At 32.2% G+C, this 17002-nt stretch overlaps 1 protein-coding gene across 1 annotated transcript in view; it reads right to left on the reverse strand.

Annotated features, from left to right (window-relative positions):
- Positions 1-17002, reverse strand: part of LOC148627582 (calcium/calmodulin-dependent protein kinase type 1-like) — a 63101-nt gene that overhangs the window by 18482 nt on the left and 27617 nt on the right. Inside the window, exon 3 of the mRNA XM_088575391.1 lies at positions 2436-2510. Within this exon, the coding sequence (XP_088431517.1) occupies positions 2436-2510 (75 nt within the window). The remainder of the gene's footprint in view (positions 1-2435; positions 2511-17002) is intronic.

Here is a 17002-nt window from a genome sequence, read left to right on the forward strand (position 1 = left end):
TTTTAGCACTAAATGTCAAGACTGAAGACCATTCAGAATCAATGAATATATAACACAGTAATACATTGGTACATCCAACTCCCAAAGCACAAATTTCTGGATATTAACATATAAAAACAGGCAGGCAATGTAGGTTAATCTATTTATAGTGGTTATAAAGTTGGAAATTCTGAACTTATTATACACTAAAGCTGTTCACTTTTTCTGTTATCTTATTGTTTATATGTCTTTGGGGAAAACCTTAGATCTGCTTTCTTCTGGGATTCCACAACTGTTCCTCCATATGTAGAACTAATTGTAAATTTATCATTCCCATAACAGAAAGCCAATATCTAGTTCTTTGTGATCAGAATAAATAGATTATGTTTTCTTGTCTGATGGTGTGAAGTGCAAAATCTATGAGAAAGTTTTAACAAATCAAGGGATATTACACAGTATTGTCTGGGAATATATATATTATAAATAAATAATTGAGTCAACTCATGGGCAAAATAAAGACAAATGCAAAATACAAATTTAGCCAAGAATCAGTGCTAAAAAGAATAAGACAAATAATTAGTAACACAGACATATAAAATATGTATTAACACATTAAAAAGTGTTCCAAAATCATCCAAAAGTACTCTTATTAAGAGTTTGAGAAACTGAAATTTTGAAATTGCTTTTTCTTTTTTTTTTTCCTCAATCAAAATTTGACAACCTGAGTCTGAAATGAAAAAAACATGTGATGCCAGAGGACAGAGTTCATTGGCCATTATTTTGTTTCGTTAAATATTCTTTGCCTCTTTTATTATTCCCCACTTCAGAAGTTTGAGAAATCCAATGAAATCTAATTCATATAGATAATATATTAAAGAAAAAATTTGGTACTTTAAAACCCAGATGTTAGAGTCAGAGTTCATCAGCAGGAACAAGTGAAGTGTGAATTGCTTTCATGAAGTAAAATTACATCTTAATAATTTAGACTGAAAAAAAACATACAAGCACTACAAATTAGTCCCACTCTACTTTGGTTATAAATAAACACATAAGGTAGGTTACCACACCAGTCAGCTTAGCAGCAATCATCAATAATTGCCTTGTTCCAACTTGTAGAGTTTGATATAAAACTCAATAATGATAAAAAATCAATTTAAGGAACAACAATTGTAAAGTTTCAGTTTAAAAAGATTGATGAGCCTAATCTTGTTAGTCAGAACTCAGAAGCTAAACTTCATGAGATTTGATCCAGTCACCTCTAATCCAATGTCATTTATCATGTATTTCTAACCAATAAATAACCAAATTGTAAACAACACTGAAGGCTTTGGGCAAAATGAAATCATTTATTTGTACAATAACAATTGATGAAATAATATCACAACTTCAAGGTTACCCACAATAATTTCATCAGACTGAAGGCAACAAATCAATATTGTGTGGGTTGGGGCCATTACCTTTGCATATTGCTACCTTAAAATGTAGACCTAGTATGCCGGTGACTACAAGAAATATAGGTGTTAAGTTTCACACTTTTCATTGGAGCCTCCTGATATTTTATGAAAATTTCAACAGTCTACTGCTTATTGGCCTGATTTAGCCACATTCAAAATTTCTCCAGTCTTATTCTGAATTTTTTTGCTTCAAATTGTAATAAATCGTCAAATTTCTGGCATTGAGAAAATTTTGAGAGGGAGATCACACACTTTAGAATTTTTTAAGGTAACACCTATAAAGACACCTACAGTGTTTAACAGTACAAATGCTTTATACACATACAAACTGCAATCAGAGTTGCTTTCCACTTCACTGTGTTTTGCAAATTTCATAACAAAATTTTTGCTTAGCCAAATTATTTTTATCAAAAAATTATGCCATTAGTGACTTAAGTACTCAAAAGACCGTGTCAAATCTTCTGATTGCCACAACCTCTCTGAATTTTATTTGTCTCCTTTTTCGGCATGTTATACACGGAACTTGGCGCCTGTTATATTTTGACAATGACACCAATTCCTACATGAGGCCCGCTCTACAAGGTTTCTGGGCCAACATGACCCCTTGTGGCCTATTCCTAGACTTAAACACTGATAGTATGATACAAAAGAATGCTTTCAAGGTCTGGTACACAGTATCTATTTTTTTTTTAATTCTTCATGAGAGAACAAGTTCAATTTCTCCTAAAGTGAGTAACAAGAATTTTGACACCCTTTGGAAAACAACTACTGAAAACCAAGAAATTTTTGTGCAATTTTTCTCTTTTTTTCCAGTTTCAGTGATCTACTTAAGTACAGTTTTGAATTCATGATCGTTCCTCAAATATAATTACATGTATAATGTTCTATGAAGTAAATACTCCTAACTGTTTCATTTTCCGGCAACAGGTCTTATCACGATAAAAAAAGCAATAATTAAACTACCGCAAAAATTCACTGTTTACTGTAAAGGAAAATACTTACAATTCCATGATTAAATATACATGAGATTTATCTTCAAATACATCTAGCAGTTTGACTATGTTAGGATGATCCAATCTGTAAAATAGAAAATATTCAGTAAAACACGGAAGTATCCATATCCTAAGAAATATGCAAAACTTTCTTCACAAGATGTTGATTCTTGTATTCAACCAGTCAATATGGTTTAAATTTTTAATTTTAAGTATTTGAGAATGAAGAAAAATGATAATCAACTTCTTGCAAGGATTCAGTTTCTTAATTATGATCTAATTTAGGTTTGAAAACTTTTTTTCCCAAATCCCTTCGTTTAATTCATACTTGGTTCCTGACATCGTAAATTTTGTATGTGCTTCACTGAGGACTCTGTCAATGTCCAATATCAAAAAAAAAAACAAGATGGAAAATATAGAATTGGTAAGAAACAAAAGAAACAAAATTCTATGATATTAGAGTCATCAATTTAGTAAATTTGCAGTATATGCGATTAACATTTTTGTATTTTATAACCACTAAGTCGATGCCACAGCTTATGGACCAAATGTCCCTGAGGGTGTTTACCAACCCAAAAGTCAGACTTGTCTGACCTCAAATTACATCAGATTGCAATAATCAAATTTATCAAAATTTGCAGTACAAGTATTACAAATTTCAAAATACCCAAAACATTGAGTCTTCATTCCTAATATACTGCACATTGTAGAACCTCTGGGTGATGGATTGGACTTCCTATTTTGACAGATTTGGTTTAGAGTACTTCTTGTATATACTATACAATTAATTTTTGGATTTATATCTTTCTATGTATTTGATTATAATGCTGCTGATGAGAGGTTACTCCTTGAAACATGTGTAGTATATATGATTGGTATTTTTGTCAAAATTCTTATGAGAAAAATTCCTGTTTACAACCAATGAACAGGTAGATAGGTAGTTTGTACTTTGAAAAGCATTTCCTCAAGACCTACTCTGCAATTGTAAATCTGAAAAACAATATTCAAGAGAAAGAATTACAAAACTTTAAATGTCAGTGACAAGAGTTTAAGGAACTAGCAGAGATTTGAGTCTCCAAGGTAATAAATCTATGAAATGCCAGATATCTCAATATTGTTTAATATGCCCATAAACAGTAAGGGAAATATACAGTTAGCATAAGAACAAATCACAAAAATCTGTGAGCTATAACTTTTCTAAAAGCATCAGCTAGACATGAAAACAATTTGTCATCAAGTCCAGACAAATTATACCACCTTTACTGACAAGATAAACTTACACATTTTAAAACATGGAAATCAGACACATTATTCTAGTTAGTTCTTAATAATGGACACCTTACCCTCCTGGCTAACATTAGAAAGAAACCATTTCTACAGACAAATTTCTCACTCTCAGGACACCATTCTTAATGTTACATAATAGATGGAAAAATGATGACCTTTTATGGAGCGTTAGCTTTGATTCTTTTGTGATTTATGGACATAGACCCAGACAATTATAAGAATTTGAGAGTATCAGGCTTCTTAGAGACAAAATTGGGAAAACAATTTATGATTATAAGCACTAAATAACTGAAATCCACCTACCTATTGTAATCTATTGTAACTTTCTACATATACAGTATATACTGTATGAATCAAACCGCCTTTGAACTTAAGATTTCATTCTTTATCGACAAATATTTGACCCTGGTACCACACAACTTCATGAATTATTTGAGTCTGAGAATACTGGTTACTGTGTGTTTCAATCCAATACTTGAGTATTTTTTTTTTAAATTCAATGATATCCAAGGTAAGATTTTACTTAGGTTCAGAGAATTATGACATGCATGGACTGAAACAAGATTGACTTATTCTAATGTCAAATGTAGTTAGTATTTGACAAGCTTCAAACAGATCCACTCAGAAAATGTCAGAATCTTGCAAAGTCAGGAAAAAGTTGATGATTTTATGTGACATTATCCAATTGCCGAATGTTTGATTTTAGAAATGTCCAAGAATTACAAAATGTCTGCAGTAGTAAGTAAGAGAGGAAATAAACAACCGTCTTAGTGGAGCTTGAGGATTTATAGTGAAGTAAGGTTTGGTTTAGGAGAAGTATCACTTTCCTGTATTTTAAAATTTATCTGGTATGTTTATCATGGATGTACTACCAAGTTTCACATGTACCCGTGCAGGTCCAGGTGACAAAAGAATAGGAATGCAGCAGTGCTAAGCTTGTCGTAAAAGTAACTAAATAGTGCTCAGAACCTTAGCCTAGGGCTAGGGCACTCTGCCCACAGAGCAACTGGGTTGTGTGCCCCAGGTGGTGGAATGGGGTACCCCTGGTGCGTTACATGCTGGGGTTGTCAGTCTATAGCACGGAAAACCTGACCGCAAACCATAGTGGTGCACCGTGTTGGGAAAGATGCCACATTCCTCACATGTTAAAAACCCTACTGTGGTATTCTCCTGGAGTAGGAACCATAGGGCTCCGCCACAAGAGGCTAAATTGCCCGACCCTACCCACCTCTCCCTATTTCCAGTGGCAATCAAAATTTGTCAACCCCATTGTCCTTGTTTCCCATCCCATTTTTCATTTCATGTTCATTTTATCATCCACTTCATGTTCATCGCCTGAATATAGCTGAAATATTGCTGCTCGGACGTTAAACCCCAACAAACAAACAAACAAACAAGTTTCATATGTGAAATAACATTTTTTCCCATTACTCTGTGACTATGCTGTAACAACAACGTTTCTACAATGTTCAAGTTATCCGATGGTCAGTGAAATCAATGTGCCATTAGAAAAATTCAGAGATTGGTTTGACATGAAAATCAAATATTGATAGAATATAAAGGGCAACCAATAAATAATCCTGAACAACCAAATATGATCATTCACGGTGAGAATACTAGTAGATATTACTCCTCCATAGAATAAATTCTGGATCAATATTAAAGAGTAGTTCTTGATGTAAAGTAATGATCGCCAACAGATTTTTCATCCTCTCCTGTGAAACAAATTCATGCCCAAATTCAAGACAAAATGTCTTAATATCTGATATTTTGCTTTATTTTTGGTGAACAGATTAACAAGAATTGCTTCTGTCTTGAAAATGGCAAGATGTACTCTCTGACCAGTATGAATTTTTTGTCACTCCAATTTTGTTATATTTTGTTCATTCCTAACTCTAATTAAATGCATTTAATTTAGACAAATCAAATTCTGTCTTATGCTGCTTAGTTCTGAACATAAAAAAACTACAATACTCCAGATGTCATTATATAAAACCAAAGTCAGTTGGGACTACTCTGCCATTTCCGCTACACAAAAAATATAAACTTTAATACTAAAATGAGAATTTTTTCTTGAAAATTTTTCAAAAATTGTAGTCATAGGCGAATCAAAGTAGTTCTATCCACCAGGTAGTGCTAAAAAAAATTGTTAGATATCACTAGAAATAAAGAACAATAACTCTTTCAAAACATTTTGGCAGGAATTGAGGAGCTAAGACAAAAAGTCAGGGTAAAACTATAATTTTAGAATAGGATTAGTCAAATTTCAGACAGACTCTTCCGCCTATAGTGCCTCCAAATTTTTTCTTTAGTGTAATGAGAAACGCTGAGGAGTTCCAATTGAAACCAGTTTCACATGAACTGTACAAGGCAAATGCTTCTTTCATGAAAAAAAAACACAGTAAAAACAACTAAATAAATTAAAACACAAGTGGGTAATTAGAACAATACCATAGATATCCATTAACAAGCCCACATTCATCACACTGACAAGAATCACCCATCAACACATCCATTATGCTAAAGAGTTAAAAAAATATTTGTTCAGTGCCTCCCACTAGATCTGGTGCACATCTAATTAAAATAAATGCTTCTGTTGATGGAAACCCTTTTCATTTCCCACTCAACAATCTATTGAATGCCATTCTTTAATGGGGATTCAGTACATATCAAAGTTGTCATTAACAATATCCTACAGATTCCCAATAGACACAATATATGCTATCATACAAATACAATACATTTCCTATGACTATGTAAATTGTTCCTGACTGTGTCCAGTATATAACAAGAGTTATGGGGGTTTATAATTTCCAATTAAAACATACTGTTTGCTTCCTTGTGAAATGTATAATACCCAAAAGTACCATACAGAGTTTTATAAAAATAATGCTCATTTGTCATGGAGTCATATGAGTGATGTTATCTGATCTCAGGAACAGGATGACAATTACTCCTACATCAACACTATACTAAATGATTTCCAGGAATCACAGTTAACCCCTTCCTCTGACCTTTAGACATACTATGATATTCTCTCCAATATAAAAAGTGGATCTCAATTTTAGTCCCCAAAATTTTTTTGTTTTGATTTTTTTTTAATTGACCCCTCCAGTTGGTTTCTCAAGGATTTTTTTTCAATTGGGAACAACAATACTTGAATTCACTGTAGTTTAAGGAAATTTTGTACACTTAGAAATAATTTTGCTATAACAGTCTTATTTTGGAAGTTATTATTCAGGATGACAAAATTGCTATAGCCATCTGCTCAACTGCATAAGATGCTACAGAAACTTCAAAACTGTGATTCAGTACTATGTATGGATGAGATATGGAATTTAAAGGAATATTATGATGTCACTTAGGCCATTTATGTTCAAACATATTAAGTCTTAACCCCCACAAGGTAACAGCCAGTCGGAGCTTTGTAGTATAGATTATTGCGGTAAAATATTTGAGACATCCATATGCTTTAACTGGAGTTATCGTTAAATTCTATGAAATATTTGTTTTTGGCCCCTTATCAAAAAAAAAAACTGATTTGTGGTTTGAAACCTTGTAAAAAAATTTTTTATCTATTGACCAACTAATATTACAGTTGTCACACGAAAAGCAAGTGTCAACAGATAGTGAAAGCGTCATACCATTACATGACCACAACCTTATGGTGGTCATACAAAATTCATCAGCACTAAAGTAAAAGATCTTGTTGGATCAACAACAGCTTGTCATTTTGAGAACTGCAAAATTTGAAAAACTATATAAAAACAGGAGGCTCCCAGGAGCCTGAATTGCTCACCTGGTTGAATTTTGTCTTTCCAGGGGCAGTAAATTTAAGAAGAATTTCTATCATAGTTTTCAAGATATTAACTGAAAACTGTACAAAAAAAAACCTGTCATTTTTCCCTTTTCAAGGGCAATAACTCTTACAAGCAATCATCTGACAACTTTTATCCATAAAGACTTTTGTAATCCTAATATGAATCATTTCGACTATTGAAAGAATTTGGCTAAACCTAACAGTTTTGGAGATATATGTGAAAAACTACTGTCTGACTCTTATGTTCTATTTTTAGTAATAGCGGCCATAATTTTCGACACATCACAAATCCCCACATCAGTTCTATGCAGGATATCATAAGGAACATCCATACCAAGTTTGGTTCCAATTGGTCGAGTAGTGTCAGAGGATAAGATTTTTGAAAGAAATAACAAAAAATAGCAAAAAATGCTGAAGAAGGGCAATATCTCCAACATGGTTTAACAGATTAAAATGAAAATATGACCACAGATAGATCTCATCATGCTGAACACTTTTACCCCATCAGAATTTAGCTAAACCTAACAGTTTTTGAGATACATGCAAAAAACTACTGTCTGACCCCTATGTTCTATTTGAAGTAATGGCGGCCATGTTTTTCAACAGATCAAAAATCTCCACATCAGTTCTATGCAGAATACCCACAGGAACATTCATATCAAGTTTGGTTCAAATTGGTCATGTAGTGTCAGAGGAGAAGATTTTTGAAAGAAATAACATAAATAGCAAAAAATGTTGAAAAAGGGCAATAACTCCCAACATGGCTTAACAGATTAAAATGATTAAAATTTAACCACAGATAGATCTCATCATGCTGAACACTTTTACCCTGTCAGAATTTAATTAAACCGAAAGGTTTTTGGAGATATATGCAAAAAACTACTGTCTGACCCCTCTTTTCTATTTTTAGTAATGGCGGCCATGTTTTTCAACAGATCAAAAATCCCCACAATAGTTCTATGCAGGATACCTCATGAAACATTCATACCAAGTTTGGTTCAAATTGGTCAAGTAGTGTCAGAAAATAAGAGTTTTGAAAAATTTTTAACAACGACGACTATGACTGACGCCAAAAGATGGCAATAGCTCACGTGGCCTTCAGCCAGGTGAGCTAAAAAGTCAGTATGTCAGAACACTGTCTGTCCATTTGTCTATAAACTAACTTCCTACTTGGTCAAATTCTAAAAGGTTGGTCAACTAAAGTTGGATACTTAGTTTGCATGAACAATGAAAGCCATCTTAATTCTGTCACAGTCAACAGAAGCTGGCTGCATAATACTATAAACCAACAAAACACAAACTGAACTGATCAATAAATACAACAATAGTCTGAACAAAATCTCCATGTAAAGAACAACTACCTGTATTCAACTTGCAAGGAATATAAAGTATTAAAACCTTCACAGAATTATTCAATAACCTTTTTTTCTCATTGTTTGTTGTAATAGAATCAAGCAATAGGAAAATGGGAGTAATTCTTTTACATCATGGTCTAGAGATCTAGAAAAGACTAATGATGGAATAATTGTTTTTTATTTATTATTGGTTGCAACAATACAACACTGCAGTTGGTCTGGAATAATCAGATACATACCGAATATTACATGCCAAAATCTGTATCAACACAAGGCTCCAATCTCACCCAAAGGGCCACTGGCCCTCGGGTTGACATAGGTCAAGGGTTGATACCTTATATGATACAGATTTTGACATGTCATGTTCATTATATCATATATTATAACTATACTTCAAGTATGGTCTGTGTAGGGGTGCAATATAGGGTATGTGATGTGATATAGGATATATGATAACCATTTGAAAGTCATGGGGTGTAATATAAGGTATGCAAAATAGGGTAAACAATACATGTTTACACAATGTCTTATAATACATAACAAACAAGAAGCTCCCAGGAGCCTAAATCATTCACCTGGTTAAATTTTTGCATTTCAAGGGTAATAACTCTAACAAGGATTTGTCCAACAATTTTGACTCAAAGAAGACTATGGTAAGATCATTTCATTGGTTGAAAGTTTCATTCTATCAATTATAGTTTTCAAGATATTGGCTGAAAACTGTAAAGAAAAAAAACAATCATTTGTCCCCTTTCAATGGCAATAATTCCAACAAGGAGTTGTCTGACAACTTGGATCCTTGGAGACTTTCGTAGGCCTTATAATAAGTATCATTTCAGCAACTGAAAGAATTTGGCTAAACCTAATGGTTTTAGAGATTATGAGAAAAACTTCTTACTGACCCCTTTGTTCTATTTTAGTAACATTGGCCATGTTTTTCTACAAATCAAAAATCTCTTCATCAGTTCTATGAAAAATACCCTAAGGAATATTCACACCAAATTTTGTTCCACTTGGTCTGGTAGTGTCAGGGGAAAAGTTTTTAAAACTTTTCGATAAAATGCTGAAAAAGGCTCAAACACGGCTAAACAGATTCAAATGAAAATTTTAATGCAGATAGATCTAATTATGCTGAACACTTTAATCCCACATCAGAATCTGGCTAAACCTAGTGGTTTTAAAACTACTGTCTGACCCCTATGTTCTATTTTTAGTAAAGACAGCCATGTTTTTTTATGTATCAAAAATCCCCATGACAGTTCTATGCAGGATACCCCAAGGAACATCAATACCAAGTTTGGTTCCATTTGATAAGTATTGTCAGAGGAGAAGAGTTTTGAAATTTGTTCAAGAGGACAAAGACAATGATGACAAAGACTGGTACATTTAGGGTTTTTATGCCCAGCCAACAGGACTGGGGGCTTACTGGTATATATGCATGTGTAATTCATTTCATCTATTCATCTGTCAGTTTGTGTTAATCTTTCAGATGAAACCTTTTTTTTCTTCACTTCAAGATTGAAAAACATTATAAAAGTATCTATTTCTCTAAATTTTCACTTAGTAAACAAGCTTTTAGATTTCTTGAGATGAGCTACAAGACCATGATACAGTTCTCCTAGAAATGGGCCCCAGATTTTTCTACAGTTTTCCTCAACAACAGAATAACCTGATTAAACACGAAATGAACAAGAAAATTACACTTGACAATGGCAAATTTTTTTTTCATCCTCTTCACTTTTGTTTAATAGGAAACCTTGACAACCAAGCATTCAATTTATTTTTCAATATATTGGAAAAGTACCAGTAATCTCATCAATTTTTATTCCATTTTGTCACATGAAACAAAACATATTTTAATAAAAGAAAAGAAGTTTAAAGTAAAAATGAGTTGTGCCTTGATTTATATGTTTAATTAAACATTATTTTAATCTGCATTAGAATGAACAAAACAAGTGAATGCTAAGTAGAGCACAGCCAGCTACATCTCAAAAGGTCAAACCTTGAACAGATGGGGGCAAATATAGACACAAAATCAAAGCTTGTTACAATGCTGAATTTTGACTGTAGTTTAACAATACAACCAATATACATGAATAAAAAAAAAAACCAATTCAATAAAGGTCCTGAAAAGTTTTTCAAGTTATTGTGCAATCATAGGAAAGCCCCCCTTTTTATTTTTAAGTAAAAAAACTTAAAAACAAAAATCAGAAATCTAAAACAATAAAAAAGGGAGCTAACATACATAGAAAAAAACTATTTTCAAAAATTTTCATGAAAATGTGAACAACAAATACTGAGATATCTTCCTTAAGCACAGCATGATATGACCACATCCAGTTGAATTCTGTTCACTTGGGGGCAAGTGTGGAAACAATATTAGTTTTTGGCACCCTTCAACATAGAGATTTACAGTTTATTATGGATACAACTCATTTGGATACAATATTGCACATTATTTTAATATTCTATTCAAAAACAAAGCTCTACTTCAGTGTGCATTCATGAATCACTTTGTATCTCATTACCTAAAAAAAGAGCCTCCCAGGAGCCTGAATCACTCACCTGGTTAAATTTTTGCCTTTCAAGAGCAATAACTCTATCAAGGAGTTGTCTGACAATTTTGACTCCATGACGACTTTGGTAAGAATAATCATACGGATCATTTCACCAATTGAAAATTTCTATCTATTATAGTTTTCAAGATAATTGCTGAAAACTGCTAAAAACATCATTTTTTTGCCTTTCAAGGGCAAAAACACTAATAAGAAGTTGTCCAAAACTTTGATCCCCGCAGATTTTTGTAGGCTTTATCATAAGAATCAATACAGCAATTGCATATTTCTTTCTATCTATCATAGTTTTCAAGATATTGACTGAAAACTGTAAAAAAACAACAACAACAAAAAACAAGCCATTTTTCACCTTTTCATGGCAATAACTCCACCAAAGAGTCATCCAATAACTTAAACCCAATGTAGACTATTATAGGCCTTATAATAAGGATCATTTTGGCAATTGAAAGAATTGGCTAAGCTTAACATATTAGGAGATATATGAGAAAAACTTCTGACTGACTCCTTTGCTTCATTTTCAGCTGTTGCTGCCATGATTTTTGAAGGATCAAATTTCCTCATATCAGTTCTATTTAGAATACCCTGAGAAACATTCATGCAAAGTTTGAATTTGATTGGTCAAGTAGTTTCAGAGGAGATTTTTGAAAGAAATAGCATAGGAAATGGGGAAAAACATAAAAAGGACAATAGTTCCAACATGGATTAACAGATTAAAATAAACATTTGATCAGAGATAGATCTCATCATATCAAAATTTGGCTATACCTAATAGTTTTTGAGATGCAAGCAAAAAGCTTTTGTTTGACCCTAAGTTCCATTTTTAGTATAGGTATCCATGATTTTTGAAGGATCAAAAATCCCCACAACACTTCTATGCAGGATACCCCAAGGAACATTCATACCAAGTTTGATTCTAATTGGTCAAGTAGTGTTAGAGAAGAAGAGGTATGAAAAATTGTTAACAATGACGACAGACACCAAGTGAAGGCAGCAGCTCGCATGGCCTATGGCCAGGTAAACTAAAAATGTTACCATCTGAATTTTACGATGATACCTACTTATCAGACTAATATGAATACTGAGGTCATTTGTTGAATAAAGATGTTACAATATATACTTATGGTCACTATAATTCCTAATAGGATATAGATACTGTAATAACACAATATATTATTGTATTTGGACTAAGGTACACACACTAACAACAATAACCTGACATAGGAATAGGAAATAAAGTGTTGTAACATACCATGTGTAATTACACAAATAAGTAACAAAATGTTCCCCCTAGACCTGTTTGATATGACAGCCTAATGTAATTTTTTTTTTAAATTAACACATTACTCTTCTATATTGTAAAACTGAGCGGACTGTAATGCTAACTCCGAAATTTACTACTTAAAGCAGGGATAAAAACATGGATTGTCCTGGAATTAAAATAAAAAACCTCCCAACTTCTTTGTAATAACTTGATTTATTCCATCTAGATCAATTCATTTCTGTTTTAAAGCATTTGAGTTTTTTTTTTCACTGGTTAAGGTCAAGGTTAAATAGACCCCAACAGCCAAAAACAGTATCTACATTCTATAAACTGATGCTAATTATGTTACTAACTAAATAGTATTGACTGATCAAGCTAAGCATACTCTGATATTCTCTATCTAATATACTATATGTAAGTGATAAAGTTAGTTCAGTGGGTCAATGGACAAAGCATATATTCACAAAACCATTAGCTATGTTTGGCTGACACAACCAGAAAAATATTGTTAATATTGTATTGTTAATTTCCTGCAATTATTTGCAAAAATTAGCAAATAATAGCCTGGACCCCTCTTTTTCTTCTGAAACTAAACCAGAACCCACCCTTTCTAAAATCTCTGCAACTACACACAAGATAGTCATTGACCTTCAGTAAGTTGTGATTATCTGAAAATAGCCACTGCTCCTGAAAAAAACAACTTCTATCAAAATAATAAAAGATGAGCTTCTTATAAAATTATCATAGTTACTGGTTTTTAAAAAGTAAGAAAAAATGAACTTAAATTAATACATGTCTGCAGAGTTTGTGTACAAGCATGGGTTCATTTAACCATTTGAGCCTTTTAAAGAATAATTTTGACCTTGTGGACCCATAATTTGAGACCAATATGGGCCTCACAGACAGTTAACACTATCACTAAACAAACTAATTTGTATAAGTTGTTCAGAAAGGAATATTATACTTAGAATGTCAAATTTGACTGCGATAATCCTGTAACTGGGTTCCCACTGATCAAGAAGCTTTACCCATTAAGGCAAGCAACCTTCAAGAAGAAATTAATAGAATATTCATGAACATCCATTAAAATTAAGATTCTGAAATCATTAGTCATATAGCATTGTAAATCCTCAAGGGAGCTACAAAAAAATCAAGATATCTATGAATTTATTATGGTAGACATGCTGTTGTGAAGTGGAAGAAAAAATATATCTTATGTAAAAAACTGTCATTTGAAATGTCAGCTGCACTTCATCAATACAAAAAAAGTTTATTTCATAATTTCTGGTTCAACATGTCAACTGACTAAACAGTCATATAATGTATGGAAATTTTCTGAAAAATAAGATTATTCTTTCTAAGAAGAAAAAGAAAGTGTTTTTTGTTTTTTTGTTTTTTTTAATCTTTCTGAAATAAACAACTTTGTGAAAGAAACACACACCTTAACACATAGTCCTACTTCTAATGATTTATGTGAGGAGAAAGTAAATGATAAAGACGTTTAGTACACATGGGTGTTTAGAAATATAAAATATTTCCAGAATCAAATCAAGGAATAATTGAACTGAACTTCATCATTTGGTTCCAACATAAAGAAGATTTGAGGTCTTACAAGGAAGTTTCAAAAAAAAATTATGATGCTTATAAATGTTTAATCAAAATGATATGTGGAAAGTGATTAAATATCAAAAGTCATTGAATTAAAAATCCTTTTTGTTACTATCTTTAATCAACAGGTTTTAGAGAAAAAAAATATGAAAAGAAAAAATTATGGTGATTCCAGGATTACATGTTAGGGAGTGTAAATACATTAAAGGTCCAACCAAGCAAGGCAAGAAGATTTTGGGTGGTAGAATCAGTGAAATTCCAAAGGGCAAACAATAGTCAACAAGAGGCTCCCAGGAGCCTGAACTGCTCAATTGGTTAACTTTTTGCCTTTCAAGGGCAATAACTCTAACAAGGAGTTGTCCTACAACTTTGACTCAATGAAGATTTTGGTAGGACTTACCATAAAGATCATATCATCAATTCAAAGTTTCATTCTATCTATTATAGTTTTTATAAGATATTGAAAACTGCTAAAAACATAATTTTTGCACAACAATCTTGAATCTAACAAGGAGTCATCTCACAACTTTGGTACCCACTAACTTTTGTAGGCTTTATCATAAGGTACATTTCAGCTTTCAGCAATTAAAAGTTTCATTTTATCTATCATATTTCTCAAGATATTGACTGAAAACTGTAAAAAAAAATTGTCATTTTTCACCTTTCAAGGACAATAACTCTTACAAGGAGTCGACAGACAACTTGGATCCCTGGAGACTTTTATAGGCCTTATAATAAGGATCATTTCAGCAACTGAAAGAATTTGGCTAAACCTTAAGATTTAGGAGATACATGTATGTGGAATAAAAACTTCTGACTGATCCCTTTGTTCTATTTTTTTAGTAACAGTGGCTATGTTTTCCATGGATAAAAAATCCCTACACCAGTTCTATGAAAAAAAACCCTAAAGAACATTCATACTAAATTTAATTGGAATTGGTCAAGAGGAGAAGAGTTTTTAAAAATTGTTTAGGACGATGATGGATGCCAAGTGATGGCAATTGCTCACATGGCCTTTGGCCACGTGAAAAAATAATGCCCTCTACATAAGCAACTATCATGTTACCTGCAGAGGGCATTACTGTATGATAACTTTTGACATTCTAACACAAATTACAGAATACCATATAACAATGTTTAAACCTATAATTCTTGGATATGAAATCACAATATGTAGTCCATATTCAGATCTGAATTATTGTTATTTAACTCATGATACCTCAATTAAAATTACTTTATTCCATTATGCACATTGCAATAACTAATGTTTTAATGTTTAGTAATGATTTCCAACAGTGTCAGATTTTAGCTTAAAAACTTTATTGGATTAATATAATGACTGATATGAAGTAATATGACCACACATAGAGAAAAGACAAAAGAAAACAAGTATTAAAGATTGCTGACATATTATTGATACCTGGATCTGGCCTTGAAGTGTTCATTTCATCATTAAGACACTTTGCTCTTTATGCCTATTTACATGCAACCATACTTAAATTGATCACATCATAAAGCTCTCTGATTAAATGTCAATTAAATATATAAATACTAAGGAATGTGGGGGTTGAACTAATGTTACAACAATGATAAAATAATTTTCCAATCTATCTTTAAAATGTAAGTGACAGGCCATTAAAGGCAAAATATCAATGTGCTTCAATGACTGTTGATTCCTACATTTAAAGGGCAGACATGATAAAGTACGGAAACCAGGTTATCTCATTGGGATAAATATAAGGCAACATAATTGGAGTTGCCCAAGAAATAACATTACTAGGTATCAAATCAGCATTTAAAATATTGCAAAATCAGCAACATGTAAATATAACAAAATGAACATTTTATTAACACTGAGGTTATTGAACACTTCTAAATTAAAGCATGGCACAGAACTCTAAGTAATGGAATTATTAGACATGAAATCCATGGCTTGCTCATGCTATGGCTGGGTACATATTAGAGGAGAGGGAACAGATTAAATAAAGAGAAGAGTATCAATTTAATTTGTAGATTCTTCCAATCAACTGCACATTCAATTCAACAAAGGGCACCCAAATGTTTTAGTAAAAAAATCATGAACAAAAATTTTTGCCTGCAGACTCACTATAAAGTCTAGTATTAATGCTAAAAATACATTAAGTTTCAATTTAAATTGAAAAAAAAGACCAGCTTGGCTCAGAAGCTTTACTGCTACATGTAAATTGATTGTCCTCCTATAAATTCTAGGGTCTCTGGGAGACAATACCTTACCTTCTTGAAAATGTTTCATTTAGTTATTGTCGGTAGGATTCAACAATACTTAATTCTACTTTCTGTTTAGATGACTTTTTCAGAATCCTTTGGTTTTGTCTTTTGGTATAATACTTTCACAATCATGAAAGCTGAATTCTTATTGGTTAATCAGAAAGGTCATCTGAACAAAAAGTAGAATGAAGTATTGTTAGATCCTACATCCATTGACTAAATGGAACAATTTGTATATTTTATCATAGATTACTCAGTTAACAAGGATAGAGAACATTCACTCAAAAATATCATTGACACAACAGTAACCTAGAGTTGATATCTGGTGCAATGTTATAACCAGGTTGAAACTTTTCCAGTAGATTAGTGGCCATTTCAACCTTTTAAATTCAATCTATAATTTTCTGTATTAACAATTGTGTT

This window comes from Perna viridis, chromosome 1 (genome assembly GCF_037379345.1).
Source record: "Perna viridis isolate PV_CMFRI_1.1 ecotype Kerala chromosome 1, ASM3737934v1, whole genome shotgun sequence".
Taxonomy (NCBI): domain Eukaryota; kingdom Metazoa; phylum Mollusca; class Bivalvia; order Mytilida; family Mytilidae; genus Perna; species Perna viridis.